At 45.4% G+C, this 14903-nt stretch overlaps 2 protein-coding genes across 6 annotated transcripts in view; one reads left to right on the forward strand and one right to left on the reverse strand.

Moving 5' to 3' along the window:
* Positions 1-6504, reverse strand: part of CFAP77 (cilia and flagella associated protein 77) — a 56002-nt gene extending 49498 nt beyond the window's left edge. The window contains exon 1 of the mRNA XM_071765866.1: positions 6184-6504. Within this exon, the coding sequence (XP_071621967.1) occupies positions 6184-6309 (126 nt within the window). The 5' untranslated portion in view covers positions 6310-6504. The remainder of the gene's footprint in view (positions 1-6183) is intronic.
* A 50-nt stretch (positions 6505-6554) lies between these two features.
* On the forward strand, positions 6555-14179 carry TTF1 (transcription termination factor 1). Of its 5 annotated transcripts, none has more exons than XM_071765864.1 (12): positions 6555-6617; positions 7361-7452; positions 7652-8634; positions 8882-9129; positions 9468-9653; positions 10150-10228; positions 10479-10609; positions 11154-11376; positions 11689-11778; positions 12001-12066; positions 12518-12603; positions 12924-13061. In XM_071765864.1, the coding sequence occupies exons 3-12, from the start codon at positions 7664-7666 to the stop codon at positions 12998-13000; spliced, it is 2157 nt and encodes a 718-aa protein (XP_071621965.1). In that variant the 5' UTR covers positions 6555-6617; positions 7361-7452; positions 7652-7663; the 3' UTR covers positions 13001-13061. The 5 variants fall into 5 exon arrangements, with proteins under 5 accessions (XP_071621965.1, XP_071621962.1, XP_071621966.1 ...); XM_071765861.1 differs by having other exon boundaries at positions 6556-6617; positions 13035-14179; XM_071765862.1 differs by having other exon boundaries at positions 6584-6617; positions 7271-7452; positions 13035-14179.
* Positions 14180-14903: the final 724 nt, after the last annotated feature.

Here is a 14903-nt window from a genome sequence, read left to right on the forward strand (position 1 = left end):
CTGTTCAGATATTCTCTGCTATGACAATGCTGTTTTAGGGTCAGAATGCAACAATTCGGTCTAATGGTTATTATTGTGCTGGCTGACTTCAGTAATGCACTTCTAAATCAAAGGGCCTTTGAAGCTCTATTTCCATTGTATTAGACAAATAAACATAGAAGATTTTCAGGAACATAAAAGGCATTCACCTTGTAATGTTTCTGGGCTTATTAGTCTCACCAATTTGCATTGTTTTGTTCACATCAAGGATCAAAATGCCCTTTTGCTTGCTTTTACATCCTGCCTGCAGCTCCCGGGAGGGAGCAGCTTCCACTGCCCGGTGCTGCTGCTCCCATCCCTCTGCCCACTGATCACAGCTGGCATTTTGCTGCCCAACTCCTGTCTTCAAATAACCAGGAGAAAATCCCACTACCCTCATTCATGCAGAATGTTTGCTTGCCTCTTGGAAATGCCTTATTTATTTCAGTGGTGTCTGTGCAAAATATGGGGGTGGGGGGCACTAAAGCTCGTGAGGAGTTTAATTTTTAGTGTACCAAATAATTCATTTAAAATCTTAAATGGGTTCATGCTGAGAAGAAAACCCTTGGAAGTCGGAGCATTGGAAAGACAAAGCTCGGAACCAAACCTAATGATTATTTGACTAACCAGCCCTTCATTAGCTTATTTCTCTAATGAATTATTGAGCTGCACTGTTTGGATCCTGCAGAATGCATTTTTAAAAGCACAACACTGGCCTTAGATTGCAAAAATATAATAGCGGTAGTGATATAATAATAATAATAATAATAATAATAATAGTAATAACCACACAAAATGCTGCATAAACACTAATTAATCCTCAGCGTCCCCAAGCTGCAAGCACAGAAGGCAGGGATCTTCAGCACATGAAGTGGTTGGAGGTAAGGAGTGTAATTAACAGCAAATAAAATGCCACCTTATTGCAACCACGGCTCCCAGCACTTGAGCCTCCTCTGCTGCCTTCCCGGGGTCACTCACTGGGACAGGCGACCCAAAACCTGCTCCCCGACAAAGTTTTCAGCAGACTCCGAACTGATTTTCAGTCATGATGAGGATGAGGAGAGGGAGCAGAGGTATTTAAAGCACCAAAGCCGAGCCCTGAGGGAGGGAAGGTCCCCGGGCAGGAGATGCTCTGCGGGGCCGTGATGGTGCCCGCAGCCTCCGCCACCTCCGGAGCTCCCGGTGAACGCGGAGGCGGCTGCGGAGGAAGCGCCGGGGGCGGGGGAGGCAGAGGCAGAGGTGCGCGGGGCACCGTGGGATCTGCGCTGCCTCCCCACGCTCCCGGGAGCTGCTCTGGGGACAGGGAATGGTTTTGCTCTGCCAGCCCCAGCCCTCATGCAGCTTCTGCTCCTAACGCAGGGTTCCTGCAGCCTCTCATAGCCGCTCCCGGAGCATCCAGGTGTGGTTTTTAAGCCGTGATTTTCGTTCCGCGCAGGTTGGCGGTCCTGGCGCTAAGGGGGACAAGGACTGGGAAAGGTGAGCGATGCCTCCTGGCTCTGAAAGAAAAGAGTCCCTGAGAAAGGGCTCGGTGAGCTGGGAGCATCCTCCAGGTTCACCTTGGCTCCTCGCTGTGCAGGCGCCAGGAGAGGTAAAGATGAGCGGATTTGCAGAGGTGAAACAAACAAAATCGCCCCAAATCGGAAGGCGAGGGTTAAAGGCTCACAAGCTGAGCACCACATTCAGGTGTAAGAGCTCTGGTGTGGCCACAATGCAGGTCTAGTTACAAAAGCTTCAGCTTGGGAGTGATGGAAAAGCTGCCCTTTTGGTAATTACTGCTCAAGAGATGTTTTCGATGCAGTTACAGCTCAAAGCTGCAATATCCTCCTCACACCATGCATTTGTCCATCTTTGTCTCTTGCATGATTAGAGCTTTTACTTTCATTTCATGTGACACAATTCTAATTTGATAAAACACCTGTTTCTCCTTCTCTTAGCTTTCTTTTTTTTTCCCATGGGTTGCTCCCCAAACCAAAAGGAGTTTGCAACAAGTGAAAAAAAAGTTTGGTCTGTGACAAGTCAGACTGCTCAGAAAGACTTCACAGTGTAAGTGACCACAGAGTAAGGTTCAATGGGCACAAAAGGAAAAAGGAAAATGTGGTGAGTGATTTCTGTCCTGGTATTTACAAAGTGAGCTGAGTCCCAAGGCTGGTGCCCTGCCATCCCCTGCACCCAGCTGCTCTCCTGGGCATGGAGAGGGCTCCTGGCTGAGCCCACCCGTGTCCCCTTCCTCCAGGGAAAAGGGCAGCTCAGTCCCCCTGGCCTGGTTTATCCTTCCCCTGCTGGGACTGCTAAAACTAAAGTGATCAGTGTGCCAGTTCCTGTGGCTTTATGAGGTTTTTGATGATGTATTTTTCACCTGTAGACTGTGGCTGCTGAAATTTTAACACCTAAGTCCTGTACCTTTTGTATTCAGTCTGATTTAGGGAAAAAAAAAAAAAAAATCCAGCTCTTTGGGCTGGAGAGAAAAGCTTAGGAAAAAAAACCCTAAAAGGCCAGGTATTCAGATCAATAAAAAGAGCCTGGCAGCAGTTGTCATGTAAATAAGAAGCTCTTAAAACAAAGGATGCACATTCAAGTAGTGCTGAAAACTTCTGCTAAATCTGTCTCTTCAGCAGCCTGGTGAACTGGGATTGAGAGCTGGCATCAGCCTGTCCCATCCTTCACAGCACCAGCACCTTCCTCCTTCAAACCACTGATTCTGAAACAATTGTTAATGCTGGGAGCAGTGGCTGGGGCTCTGTGGATGAGGTGGAGTCCTCTGGGCTCTGAAGGAATTTATTGGAGAGAGGTTTCCCACTTTTTCCGTGTCCCTTGGCCTCACTTGGACAGGTGAGGGGCTGCTTTGGCATGGGGGTCAGTGAGTTTCTCTTTACCTTTGCACACCAGGGATATGTCCCATGCCAGGCTGGTGACACAAAGATTTTGGCAGTGATATGTTGAGCTAATTATGGCCTACTATCCAGAAGATGTTCATAGAACTGTAACCAAACTGGTGTGGGCCACTTCTTCAGGAGTGCTGGGGGTTAAGTGTGGAGAAGTCTTGGTTCCTTCTCTGAGCTGGCTGATTTTTGTAACACAGTAGTTCTCAGTAAGTTTCTGCTGAGAAAAGTGCTTGGCTCAGGCTTTTACTGGTAAAAACAAACAAACCAAAAATGCTTTGCTCAGATTTTTTGCTGGCATCAGTAGATGAAATACTTTCCTCAGTTTTATGCTGCCAGCAAATATATATTGATAAACTAAATTAATTCCTTGATTCATTAAAACTCATCATGCATTCTACCAGCAAAAACTGCAGCATTCATCCCCTGGAAATCTTTTTGTGAAAAGGTGATGCTTTTACTCTGCAACAGCCAGAATGTGCAGACACATCCTGGGAGGAGGATGGGGCTGGGCAGAGCTGAGGCAGGAGATGCAGTCAGAAACACAGCAGCTGCCTGTGCAGTGCTCTCCTTTTGGGTGTGAGGTGCCTTTTTTAGAAGATAGGGGAGAGAAAGCAGGGGCTCCTGTTGTTAGGTCTGTCCTGTGGGAGTAGGTCTGTCACACGTGCTTTTTGGGGACTGAGAGCTACTTGGAGGACTACCAAGGACTAAGAGCCCCATCCATCAGTACTGGGCCTCAGGTTCCTGGTCCTTTGCTGTCCCTGGTGCAGCTGAGCATTCCCTGGTGCAAGAAGCACTCGTCCCAGCAGCACTTGTACCTCAAACCCTTTTGTCCCTTTCCTCTAAACTATTCTGGTGTTTTCAGGTGGCACTGCACAGCATGGGAGGTGGGGGCTGCTGGGCATCCCCTGCAGCAAATCTCCCCAAAATTCCAGGTCCTCAAGGCTCTCCTGGAGGGGAAGAGATCCCAGGCTGCAGCTGGAAGCCTGAAGGGGAGATGTGGCTGAGGGCTGCTGCTGCTGCTGCTGTGAGTGGGACTGGCCAAGTGCCACCCTGTCCCTGTCACCTCCTGGAAGCCAAGGACACCCTGGAAAATTCAGCATTCCATGGGCACCAGGCAAATGTGGGGAGGTGGTTGGCAGAGGGTCAGCAGTTTACTGAACACACTTGACAACATAAATTACCATGGGGTGAAATTACTGCTTACTCCAAGGGTAAAAGCATCCTGTAGCTCAGTGACACCATGCTAAAGGTTGCATCAGGTGGGTGCAGAGCTCTTTACATCCCTACCAGCTGGCTGGCAGTGAGGGAGAAACCTCCTGCCAGCATACTCTGAGAGAATAATTGTCCAGAACACTAAGACTGAACACTACTTTCCTCAAAATCTGCTCAAATTTTGGTTTCACTCAGTGAGATAGCCAAAATCCAGTTTAAGTCTTATTAAAATATCCCATGACCCACAAGTGCTCAAAAACCCCAGTGCCAGGATGCTCTGCAAGATAAGGAAAAAACTCAAACTCAAATGCTGAGGCTGAGCAAACTGTTGGACCCAAGAGGAGAGAAGACATCAAGTGAGCTCTTGGCCAAAACCCCCATCCAGAGAGGCAAAAACTGCCACTTAAATCAACATAATCCTAATGACCACCCATGATTTACCTGCAACATACAGGCAGGAGAGGAGCTGCCCTTTGTAGGATCACCCCAGTGTTCCCATCACAGACCTGGGATTTATGGTGCTGATGGGTGGTTTATACTTATTTCAATTTAAGGAATGTAAATGCATTTTTTCTGGCACACCCTGGGGCTTTCCTTTGGGCTGCTTTAGTGCCCTTGGAAACATGTGCAGACAAATCCCTGGGATCTTCCCAGGGATCTTCTTTTACACTTACAGGAGTAAGTGTAAAAATAAGTAGGATCAACCCAATGCCTGAAATGATACCTCAGTCACCACAGAATTGCCTGTTCTTCAGACTCATATTTATGCATCGCCTAAAAAATCTATTTTCTGTAACATTTTTTAAAAAGAAAGACAAACAATTTGGAGGGATGGGGGAAGGCTGCTTCCATCCCAGGGGGATTCACCCCATTTGCCTCTGCCCGTATTGTTGAGAGGCAGGTGGAGAGGAAACCTCACCCAGATTCCACTTCTAAGCAAAAATACCTCCACCCCTACCAAACTTACCGGATCCAGAGAAAAGAAACCAAGCAGAAGTTTAGGATTTGAAAAAGTAAAGCTGCTTTTGAGTGATAGCACAAAAATCAACTTTTCCCCTTTGCCTTCCTAATGTAATTCCCAAATCGATTCATAAGATTTTGAGTTATACACCCATATACACATCTGTACAGTGTTCAGTGTTGCAAGACTCAAATTTTCGGTCGTATTCCAAATAAAAAATTTAGGGCTGACTTCCGAGCCTGCTGCTGCTGTCTGAATGGAACCCCCGAGTTTTGAGCAGAACCGGCTGCCCTCACCAGGAGAAGAGGAAAAGTGCAGCCGGTCCAGAGGGGGGGTCCCCGCTGTTCCTCTCCGTCTGCACCCTCAGAACAACGATCCCGGGGAGGGGGGGTCTGTGTGTCCATCCCCCTGGGATGGGGCCAGGGAGGGTTGGGAGACGGAGCTGCTCTGTGAGTGCCACCCAGGGGACGGGAGCTGCACTTCGGGTGCTGCCCCGGGGGACTCCAGGGAAGTTGGGGGTCTAATGCTTCACTTTCTGTGTTTGGGGATGTTGGTTGGCAGGAGGAACCGAAGCCTGAAGCTTTCCAGAGCCGCCCCCCCCCGGAGCTCAGCCTCTCCGCCGGACGGGAACACAAACGGGTCAGGCAAAGGGAGAAGTGTCAGGAGTTCTGTGAAGTGATCGGAACCTTCACAGCCCATCTAAAATCCTCCTTTAAGGGGATAGTTTGTCACTCCCCAGAACCTCTCTTGCTGTAGGGGTGGCAGAGAGCAGCCCCAGGACATCCCTGAGCAGCCCTCACCATGCCGGGGCACCGGGCATTGAACGGTGATAAAACGCAAAGGAGTAGCGAGGAAACGTTTTTTCCCCTTCTTTTTACAACAATTAACGGGACGGGGGGGAGCAACTTGTTTTCCAACCGCTGTGGCTCTCCAGGAGTTTTAACGGGGAACTCGTCCCCTGTGTGACTGCGGGTGCTGCCCGGGGGGACCGGGACGGCCCCGTCTCTCGAGGGGCCCTGGGATGGGGGGAAGGGGGGGGGAGGGGGAAGGTATCCGCGCTCGGGCAGGGAGCGGGGAGGGCAGGAACGGACCGGTGTCGCCGGGGCTCACCTTGAGGATGAGCGGGTTGCGCAACATGCTGTCCCGGGCCACTCCCAGCCGCTCGTTCTCGGTGCCCGGCTCCACCTCGGCCAAGCACAGCGGCCGCCGCGGGGGGGCCGTGCTGTCGCCCGCCATGTCGCCGTCCTGGCCGCACCACGGGGGAAGCCGGCGCTGGGGGGTGAGGGGGGCGGTGTCGCTCTGCCCGTGTGCTCGCTGTGTCGCCGAGGGGGCCGGGAGGGTCGGTCCGGGGGGCTGCGGATCCGCTGTGGGCAGGGGAGGGGGTGATGGCGGCGCCCCGTCTCCTAGCAACCACCGCCACGCCGTTGGTCCGTCGCGTTGGTGGCTCCGGCTGGAGCCGCTTCCGCTGAGGAGGAACGCAGAGGCCGGTAGCGGGTTGCCGGGGGGGCAGTGTTGCCGCCGGAGGAGCGCAGCGCGGCGTGGAGGTGCGGGGGGGGCTGCGGTTCCCTCAGGGAGCGGCGGAACCCGGGGGGGCCCCGGCACACTGGGGGGGCGCCGCCTGAGGTGGGGCGGGGAGAGCCCGGCGGGGAGGGCGCCAGGTTGCCGAGGGGGTTGCGGTTTCCCCGGCTCGGCCCAGCCCGCTGCTCCCCAGAGGCCTCGGGGTTACTCTGGGTGCCGCCCTGGGAGGGAGGCGGAGGGTAACGGGGGGCGGGGATGAGCTGCAGGCTCTGCCCCATGGCCTGCCCTGGGGTTTGTGGCCCTGGCACTGGCTGTGGGTGCTGGGGGGTTGGGGACTGTCCCCAGGTGCTGCCTGGTAGCGGTGGGTGCCAGAGAGTGTTGGGCATGGGACATTCAAGGTCTTGTGGTTTTGAGGTGACAGGATGTTGTTTCTTAGGTGGTTTTAAGGTACTGGCTGTAGAAAATGTGCTTAAAAAAAAAAAAAAAATCACTTCCTGCCTGCTGTAATTCTCTATCTCTGAGGAACAGATTAATTCTGGTTACAGAGTCCATGGGAGCTGGCAGGTCGTGGCTGGGCCTGGGCAAAGCCAATCAGAAGTTTCTAATTAGAAAACTTGTCTTTAGCATGGGCTGGTTGAATATTTCTTAATTACTTTTGTCTTGTTGCTTTTTCCTGCAGCAAATGGACTTGGACCCAGCAGTCTGCCATTGCACAGGTGTTCAAAAGCCAGGCAAAGCTGTGGTTACTAAAGTGTTGTCTTTGTTACAGGAAGGCAATTGAAAGGCTGAACAGAGCTGGGATGCACATCTGTTTGGGGCCACTCTGTCACAGTCACCTTCCAACATTAGCTGTATTAAAAAGTAAGTGCTGCTTTTGTCTGCTCTAATGAAATATTGAATAGTTGGGTAGTTGGGGTTGGACTAGATGAGCCCCAGAGGTCCCTTCTAGCCCCTGCCATTCTCTGATGCTGTGATTTCTGTGGGGGGTTTGTTTGTTTCTTTTCTGTGTAATGGTACGTGGATTACAGCACTTGAATAAAACTCCTGTGTTTCATTTAAGGTAAGAAAAAACATGAAAGGAGAATCAACTGCAGATGATTTACAAGCTCAAGGTTTCCATTTCCTCAAAAAGAGGAAGAAGAGAAAGCAAAGAAAATACGACCAGGAATGTGAAAATGGTGAAAGGGGAAGGGCAGAAAACACAGAGCTGGGCCCAGCTTCTCCACTGCTGTTTGAAGCAGCACAGAGAGGTGAAAGCTGTAAAAAGAAGAAAAAAAACAAAATCCAGAGGCAGGAGCAGGAGCAGCACTCCTTGTTAGATAATTCCTGTCTAGGAGGGGAAAACAATAGCAGTGAGGTCACTGGAGGAGCTGCTTCCCAGAAGAAAAAGAAAAAAAAGAAAAAAAAGAAGCTGAAGCACAGTGAGAGCCCAGGGGATGAGAGGGACAGAGCTGGTGACCCAGAGAAGCAGCAAAGCTCTGACAGCTGCCCAGAGAGCACTGCTGCTCACCCAGAGGCCAAACAAACCATTAAGAAGAAAAGAAAACATAAGCTGTCAAGAAAGGATGAGGAGGATGAGCTGCCAGCCCCAGACACAGGGGATAAAAATGAGTGTGAAAGGCCAAAAAAGGTGAAGAAGAAAAGAAATCATAAGCTGTCAGGAAAGGATGAGGAGGATGAGCTGCCAGCCTCAGACACAGGGGATAGAAATGAGTGTAAAAGGCCAAAAAAAAAGAAGAAAAGAGGCAGCGGGACCCCAGCTGTGCAGGAGGAGCCCCTGTCACCCCCAGAGCAGCACAAGCAGGAGGCAGACACCCCCTTGCCATCCCCTGCCAGGGAGGGAGCTGTGTCCCTGCTGCAGCCACTGGATGAAGATGCTGCTGGTGACTCCTCTCCTGGCTGGAGGGAAGATCCCAGGGATTTGTCTGCACATGTTTCCAAGGGCACTAAAGCAGCCCAAAGGAAAGCCCCAGGGTGTGCCAGGAAAAAAAAGAAAAGCAGGGCTTTTGTCATAGAAGAAAGCTCTTCAGAGTCTGAGACAATGTAAGTCCAGGGGTTTTGTTGGTTTTTTTTTTCCACCACCAGATATGTTTCATTATTTGTGTCCCAGCTTTTATTTCAGTCTGGTTTGTATGTTATTTTATAAAAATATGAGGAGGTGGATGTGTAAAATATTCCTTGTTCTTTATTCCGTGAACATGTTTGTTCCTTTAATGGTAGAGATACTGATGAAGTCTCTGCTTTGGAGCTCTAGCAGTGTATTTTATCTTAATCTTTTTTCTAATATCAGGACACCAGGCCCCTGGGCATCGAGAAAGAAGGACAGGAATAATTCCTTTACTGAAGAGGCAGCCTCTGATGAGCTCAGTCTGGATAATGAGGAGACCCTGAACTCCACTGTGTCTTCAGCTGTGGATTTGGACACTGCAAAACAGGAATTGGAAGAGTTCATTCCTCATGTGAAGAACATATCAGACAGTTCAATCAGGAAGATGGCTGGAAGAGACTTAACAAGGTTTAAACAATTTAAAAGACAAGGTGAGCTCTCAAGCTGTTGTTGCAGTGAGGAAAGACTCTGTGGCTGTGCTGGTGCTTGGATCTCTATCATGTGGGGCTCACTTCGTTCCACTGGTTCTAATTTTCTGTTTCTCTGCTTTGTAGCATCTTCTTCCCAGAGCATTTACAGCCCAAAGCTTATGCATAAATTCCTTGCTCCCAGCTCTTGTTTTGACTTGTTTCAGTTTTCTTTTTTTGCCTTTAGACTTAATTGATCTTACCTTAAACTTCTGCTAAAAGCTGAAATGTCAGTCCAGAGCCTGGCTTCTTTTTTTTTATTTGTTTGTTTTTTTTTTAATAAAACTTCCTGTATATTTTAGGTATTGCTGTCAAGTTTGGCAGATTTTCCGAGAAGGAAAACAATCAAATCCGGAAAAATGTTGAGGAGTTCTTGGTGGTTACTGGGATAGACAGTGCTGAAAAGCTCCTCTTCACCTCGAGGTATCCTGAAGACAAAGGAACCATCAGTCGCTTGAAAGCAGAGCATCTCTTTTGTGAAAAAATTTGTAAGTTTTTAAGTTCTCTTTCAAGTTGAATGTTGTGTTCCACAACCTGTTGGTATCACAGTGTGTTTTCTAAAATAATTTTTTACTGAGAAGCACTAATGTTGCTAAATTTGGACAAGAAGGGACACGCTGAGAGCATGGAGCTGGTAACCTGTACAGCATAACCTTTTTATTATCTTGGGCATGAAGCATTTAGAGACTAAAATACCCTCTTGATCCAATGTCCCACACAGTTATTTACCAGCTGTCAGCATTCACAGTCTTAACACAGTGATAATAATTCCATTTTTTTAAGATCCTGAGAGGTTTCTGTTCAGATTAATTCCTGTGCAGTTACTGTGATGTTGTAGAGTACATTTTATGAATGGAGAGTGTATCATTGACAGCATGGTTGTGAAAATGTATGCTGTTGGGTTTTGGATTTGTTTTGGCCTTTTTTAAAGTGGCCTCAGCAGTGGAAGAAATGTTTCTTAATAATGAATCATTTTCCTCCTAGCTGAGGGGATACCACGACCCTGGAGGCTGATATATTATAGAGCAAGGAAGATGTTTGACCCAAATAATTATAAAGGGAGGTAAGGGAATAATATGAAAAAGTTTCTGAATGCTAATACCAGTCTCTGGTGTTTATCTGTGTGTGAGAAATGGATTTCAGTTGGTATAATCTCTCCCATTTGTGCCTGTTGCTGTGACTGATCTGAGGGGCTTATCAATACCTCTGCTCTAAAACATTGCTTGGAATGGTGCTGATGAGTGACATGGAGTGTAAAGATTACAAATACTGGAAAGGTTGGACTTTACAGCTCTACCCATTTACTCAACCAGGTACAGTAGGGAAGAAAAAGAAAAGTTAAAGAAGTATCATGCTCTGTATGGCAATGATTGGAAGAAGATTGCTGGGATGATGTCCCGTTCTAACCTCTCAGTTGCTATGAAATACTCTGAAATCAAGTCAGGTGTGTAATCTTCAGGAAAACAATTCATTCTGTGGAATGCAGGTTACTTTATCTGTGTGTTGTATGTGCCCTAAACTGTAGGAAATAATCCTTGGAGTGAATTTTTTTCTTGCTTTGCAAAACTAACTTGTGGTGGAGGTTCTTTTTTCCAGACCACTGATGGCATTTTCACATGGAAGAGGTAAGAACAGTCCTTGGTAGAAAAGGGAAAAGAAGTGGAACCAATGCAAGTGTTTATTAAATGAACTGGCATCTAAATAGATGTTCTTGGGGGAGGGCAGGAGGAATTTGGCAACCAGGTTTTAAAAGATGGAACCCAGGAGTCAGTGCAATCCTTTAAGTATAAGCCTGAACTCTTCTCTCAAATCTGGCATGTGGAAGAGTTTCTAGGAAGCATGTTAAAAGCTGGGCCTGTATATAAGAACAGTGCAATTTGCTCTTCTGCTTTTTTTCCCCTAATCTTTAATGATGCATTATACTTATACTTTACATTATACTTATATATATACACATATATATACTAAACCTTATTTTTAAATTGCAGCTATTAATTATGGTCCTTGGTCAAAGGAGGAGATTCAGAAGTTAATGCATGCAGTGGAGGAGGTGATCAGGAAAAGACTGGAAGATACAAATTCTCTTACATCATCAGGAAAATGCAGCAGAGATCTCTTGATTGACCGTGAGAAGCTGTTCCAGAAGTTTCCATGGACTGAGATTGAAGCTAAAGTGGGAACTCGATACTGGAGGCAATGTAAACAGAAATGGTAAGGTTCCTGTGCTGAGCTGCACTAAATTGAGATGGTAAAACGTGTTCTGGGGAGTATTTAACTCCAGTTTGCAGAAGTGTTTGTACCACAATGATTGTTTGGTGCAAGAGGTAACAAGTGGATTGCAGAGTACTCGTGAGGGGTTTCAGATGTGTCTGAGACAAATAAATAACTCTTTGCTCAGTGTATTAAGTCATCTTCTTGCTGTGACAGTGAGACCTTATTGCTGCTTCTCTGTGGCAGAAGTAGCACCTGGAAGACTCTTTGATGCTTGGAATGATAGAAATCTCTTTTTTAATATTTCCAAAGGAATACAATTTTGACAAACAAGATGACCAAAGGGCAGCAGTTATACAGGGGGACCAAAGCACTGCAAGCCAAGATCAATCTTATTAAAAGGTAAAGTTCAGAGGTACTGGAATGCTCTTGTATCTCTTTCTGTTCTGAGTTGTGTCTATACAAGTCTGTGGGTAAGAACATGCCTGTGGTTTCCTACAGGTTTTGCAACCACTTGTTCTTGGGATAAAATGTCCTGTGAGTTTTGACTGAGGGAGAGCTCTGAGCATTACTGAATGATTTCTTGGATTCTGCCTGCAAACTGCTTCTGTATTCTATTCACAGATTGCATGAAATGAGAGTGGAGGATGCTAATGAAGTAAACTGGGAAGAACTCAGTAACACTATTGGGTAAACTTTTTTTTTCCTTCATCTTTTTATCTTCAAATGATACTTGAAGTGGAGTCTTAAGAACTCAACTAAGGCATCAGAGTTCTTGGATTTCTGCAGATAAAGTCATTTAGTTTGGTAACATAGAGTTTTATAACCCTGCATAGTACTGAGCAATAAACCATGCCTAAAATCTCTGAAATTTGATTTTAACTGCTGCAGAAAACCCTTGGTGTATTCCCAGCACATTTTGGGTACTAACCCTGTTATAGTGTCTGTGCTGCATTCTTAGGTAAAAGGCTTTTTCAAGTGTTAATCAACACGTAGAGAAAACTTTAGATCAGGATTTGAATCCATCCTTTCTACCTAAAGCTTTGATATTGTTTGGCACTCTCATGAATGGATAACTCAGCAGTGACTAAACTTGTGATGGTTCTTGCACTACTGATTCTGTGAACTGTTCTCTTTTCAGAGATGTCCCCAGAGAGTATGTTCAAGCAAAATTTTACAAGCTGAAAGTCACCTGTGTTCCTTTTTGGCAGAAAAAGACTTTTTCTGGTCAGTATCCCAGCTGTCTGCATATACTTCTGAAGGGTTTTGTTTGAATGTAAGAGGATGTATGTTCTAGTTCAATGCTTTCTTAGTTAGCTTTCCCAGAAATAAGTTGGCTACAATATCAGACTTCATACTTATTTTACTAAATGCTTTTTAAAATAAGTTTACTTTCAGTGGCATCCTCATGCAGTACCTATCATCCTCTTATATAAGTTTTCTTTCTGACTGTGCTGTTAATCTTTGCATGTACATATGTGTCTGATCTACCCTGCAGGCACTGTGATTACTACAGAAAAGTGAGATTTTTTTTTTTTTTTTTGTAGCTAACACTAACAAAATAATTGCTGTCTGGGAGATCCCAGTTCCCTATGGCATCCAGTTCTCCTACAGATCCAATTAAGACTACTTTTTTTTTTTCTCTCTTTTTTTCAAAGAAATTATTGATTATCTTTTTGAAAAGAAACTGCCAGAATTTGAAGAAGACTTAAAAAGAAGGAAACAGAAAAAGCTTAGCTCTGACAGCTCAACAGCCAAGCAGCAGAAAAAAGCTTTCCATCTCAGTGACATTTTTGACTCCAGTGAAGAGAGTGATTAAACAATTTGTGATCTTCAAATTTAACTGCAAAATGGACCTGGTTGAAAGTGAGCTCACATCAACAACTGCAGGTACACAGGATAAGAATGGGAAAAACAAAGATAGGCATATATGATTTTTTGGTTTCATATTGAAGACTGAGGTAAATACACTTTTTGTGCCACCTTTTGTTACCTTAATTTTGCACTAGTTTTAAAAGTCTTCAAGCACCCAGGTTGCTTTCTGAATGTCTCAAAACCAGTATTTTCTCCACTGCTTTGTTCTGAAAGCTGCTTTTTACCCTTTGTGTTTGAACTTGATTTTTAGAAGTTTTTAAAAATGAATTTTTTATTTTAAAAGAACAAATTCATGGAATTGGAAAAATACATTCAATTTACTCTGAAATCTCTATAATAAACCTTAAGACATTTCATGATGGAAAGAGCACAACATTGGGTTGGGGTTTGTTTAACGAATCTTCTTAAAATCTGATTGTAATTTTAATGTACATTTTTACTTTTATCCACCCTTCTAGAGAAAAGGGATTTTTGTCCCTCATGATTCATAAATTGTCATTTTATGCTAACCAGAACAGTGCATTTAAAATGTTTTTATTATATTTAGATGAACTGGACAGTGTGAGTATAGACATACATACATTTTTATTGTGCCATGGAGAATTTCTACATCTACATAAGAAAGTTGAGGGATAAAGTGAAGCTTGTACTCATGTGGTTGTATGATATTTTTAACTATCTGCCTAGAGGGATTATTTGTAAATTGACCAAGTGAATGTAAAAAGAAAGGATACTGTGCATGTGAAGTATTTGTATGGCTTGTTTATATTTCCTATATGCTGTGAGAGAAAGGGATGCAAGAAGACTTGGTCTCTAACACTGCTTTTTGATGGATGTTTTGATAAGTGAGCATTTCCTTCTTTATTTGTAATAACTGTCATTGAAAATGCAAACTTTTCAGTGGCGTGAAATAAAAGCCTTCTTTGGAGGTTCCTCTGGATCGTGACTTGTAGAAAAGGATGTAAAATGAGAATTTTCCATCTATAACTGTAGCCTGGCTTATTCTCTCTGAAGACAGAAAGCAATGTGATTCAGTGGGGCAGGCAGGACACCCCATGGGATCAGGACTGGTACAAGGGTAAGTTTTCCAGCCAAGAGGTGAAATAGAGGCAAGGGAGGGGAAACATTCCAGCTCTCTTGCACTTAGGTCCTTGACTTGCTTCTGTTGCTGCATGGATTTAAGGTTAAAAGCTGAAGAACTTGAATTTTTGAATCTTAAGTGGTTTGTAGTTTTCAAGTTTTGTTTTTTTTCCTGGAAAAATGAGATCGTCTGAGTTTCTGCAGGCCAGAGCACAAACAATTGTGTCACTGTAGAGTTTTGAAGACTGGATTTCATGGAAATAAACTTCTGCCTGTGTAACAGGATTTATTTTATACTTCAAGAGGAGATTTCTAAAGGAGGACTTCTACTGATAAAATAATTTTACAGAGAAACTTCTTATGAGTAAGACAGAGCTGGAACTCTAAACCTGACCATTGCGTCACTGGTGAAATGGGAGACAGTGTCCATCCTCCTCTTGTCCTGAGAAACAATTCCTTACCTGGATCTCCTTTGGTAATTTGGTGTTTGCAATCTCTTTGCAAATCGACAAATTATAGTTTGGTGCTTGTAGATCATTTCTTATTTGCTGAATAATGGCACTTCAGAGGAC

Source organism: Heliangelus exortis, chromosome 22, assembly GCF_036169615.1.
Source record: "Heliangelus exortis chromosome 22, bHelExo1.hap1, whole genome shotgun sequence".
In the NCBI taxonomy this organism is placed as follows: Eukaryota; Metazoa; Chordata; class Aves; order Apodiformes; family Trochilidae; genus Heliangelus; species Heliangelus exortis.

Bases quoted from the DNA above. Each gene is read 5' to 3' on its own strand.
- TTF1 (XM_071765861.1), top strand. From the start codon at position 7,664: ATGAAAGGAGAATCAACTGCAGATGATTTACAAGCTCAAGGTTTCCAT. The intron at 10,229-10,478 runs GTAAGGGAATAA...TTACTCAACCAG, and splicing joins CCAAATAATTATAAAGGGAG to GTACAGTAGGGAAGAAAAAG. The intron at 11,779-12,000 runs GTAAAGTTCAGA...TTCTATTCACAG, and splicing joins AAGATCAATCTTATTAAAAG to ATTGCATGAAATGAGAGTGG.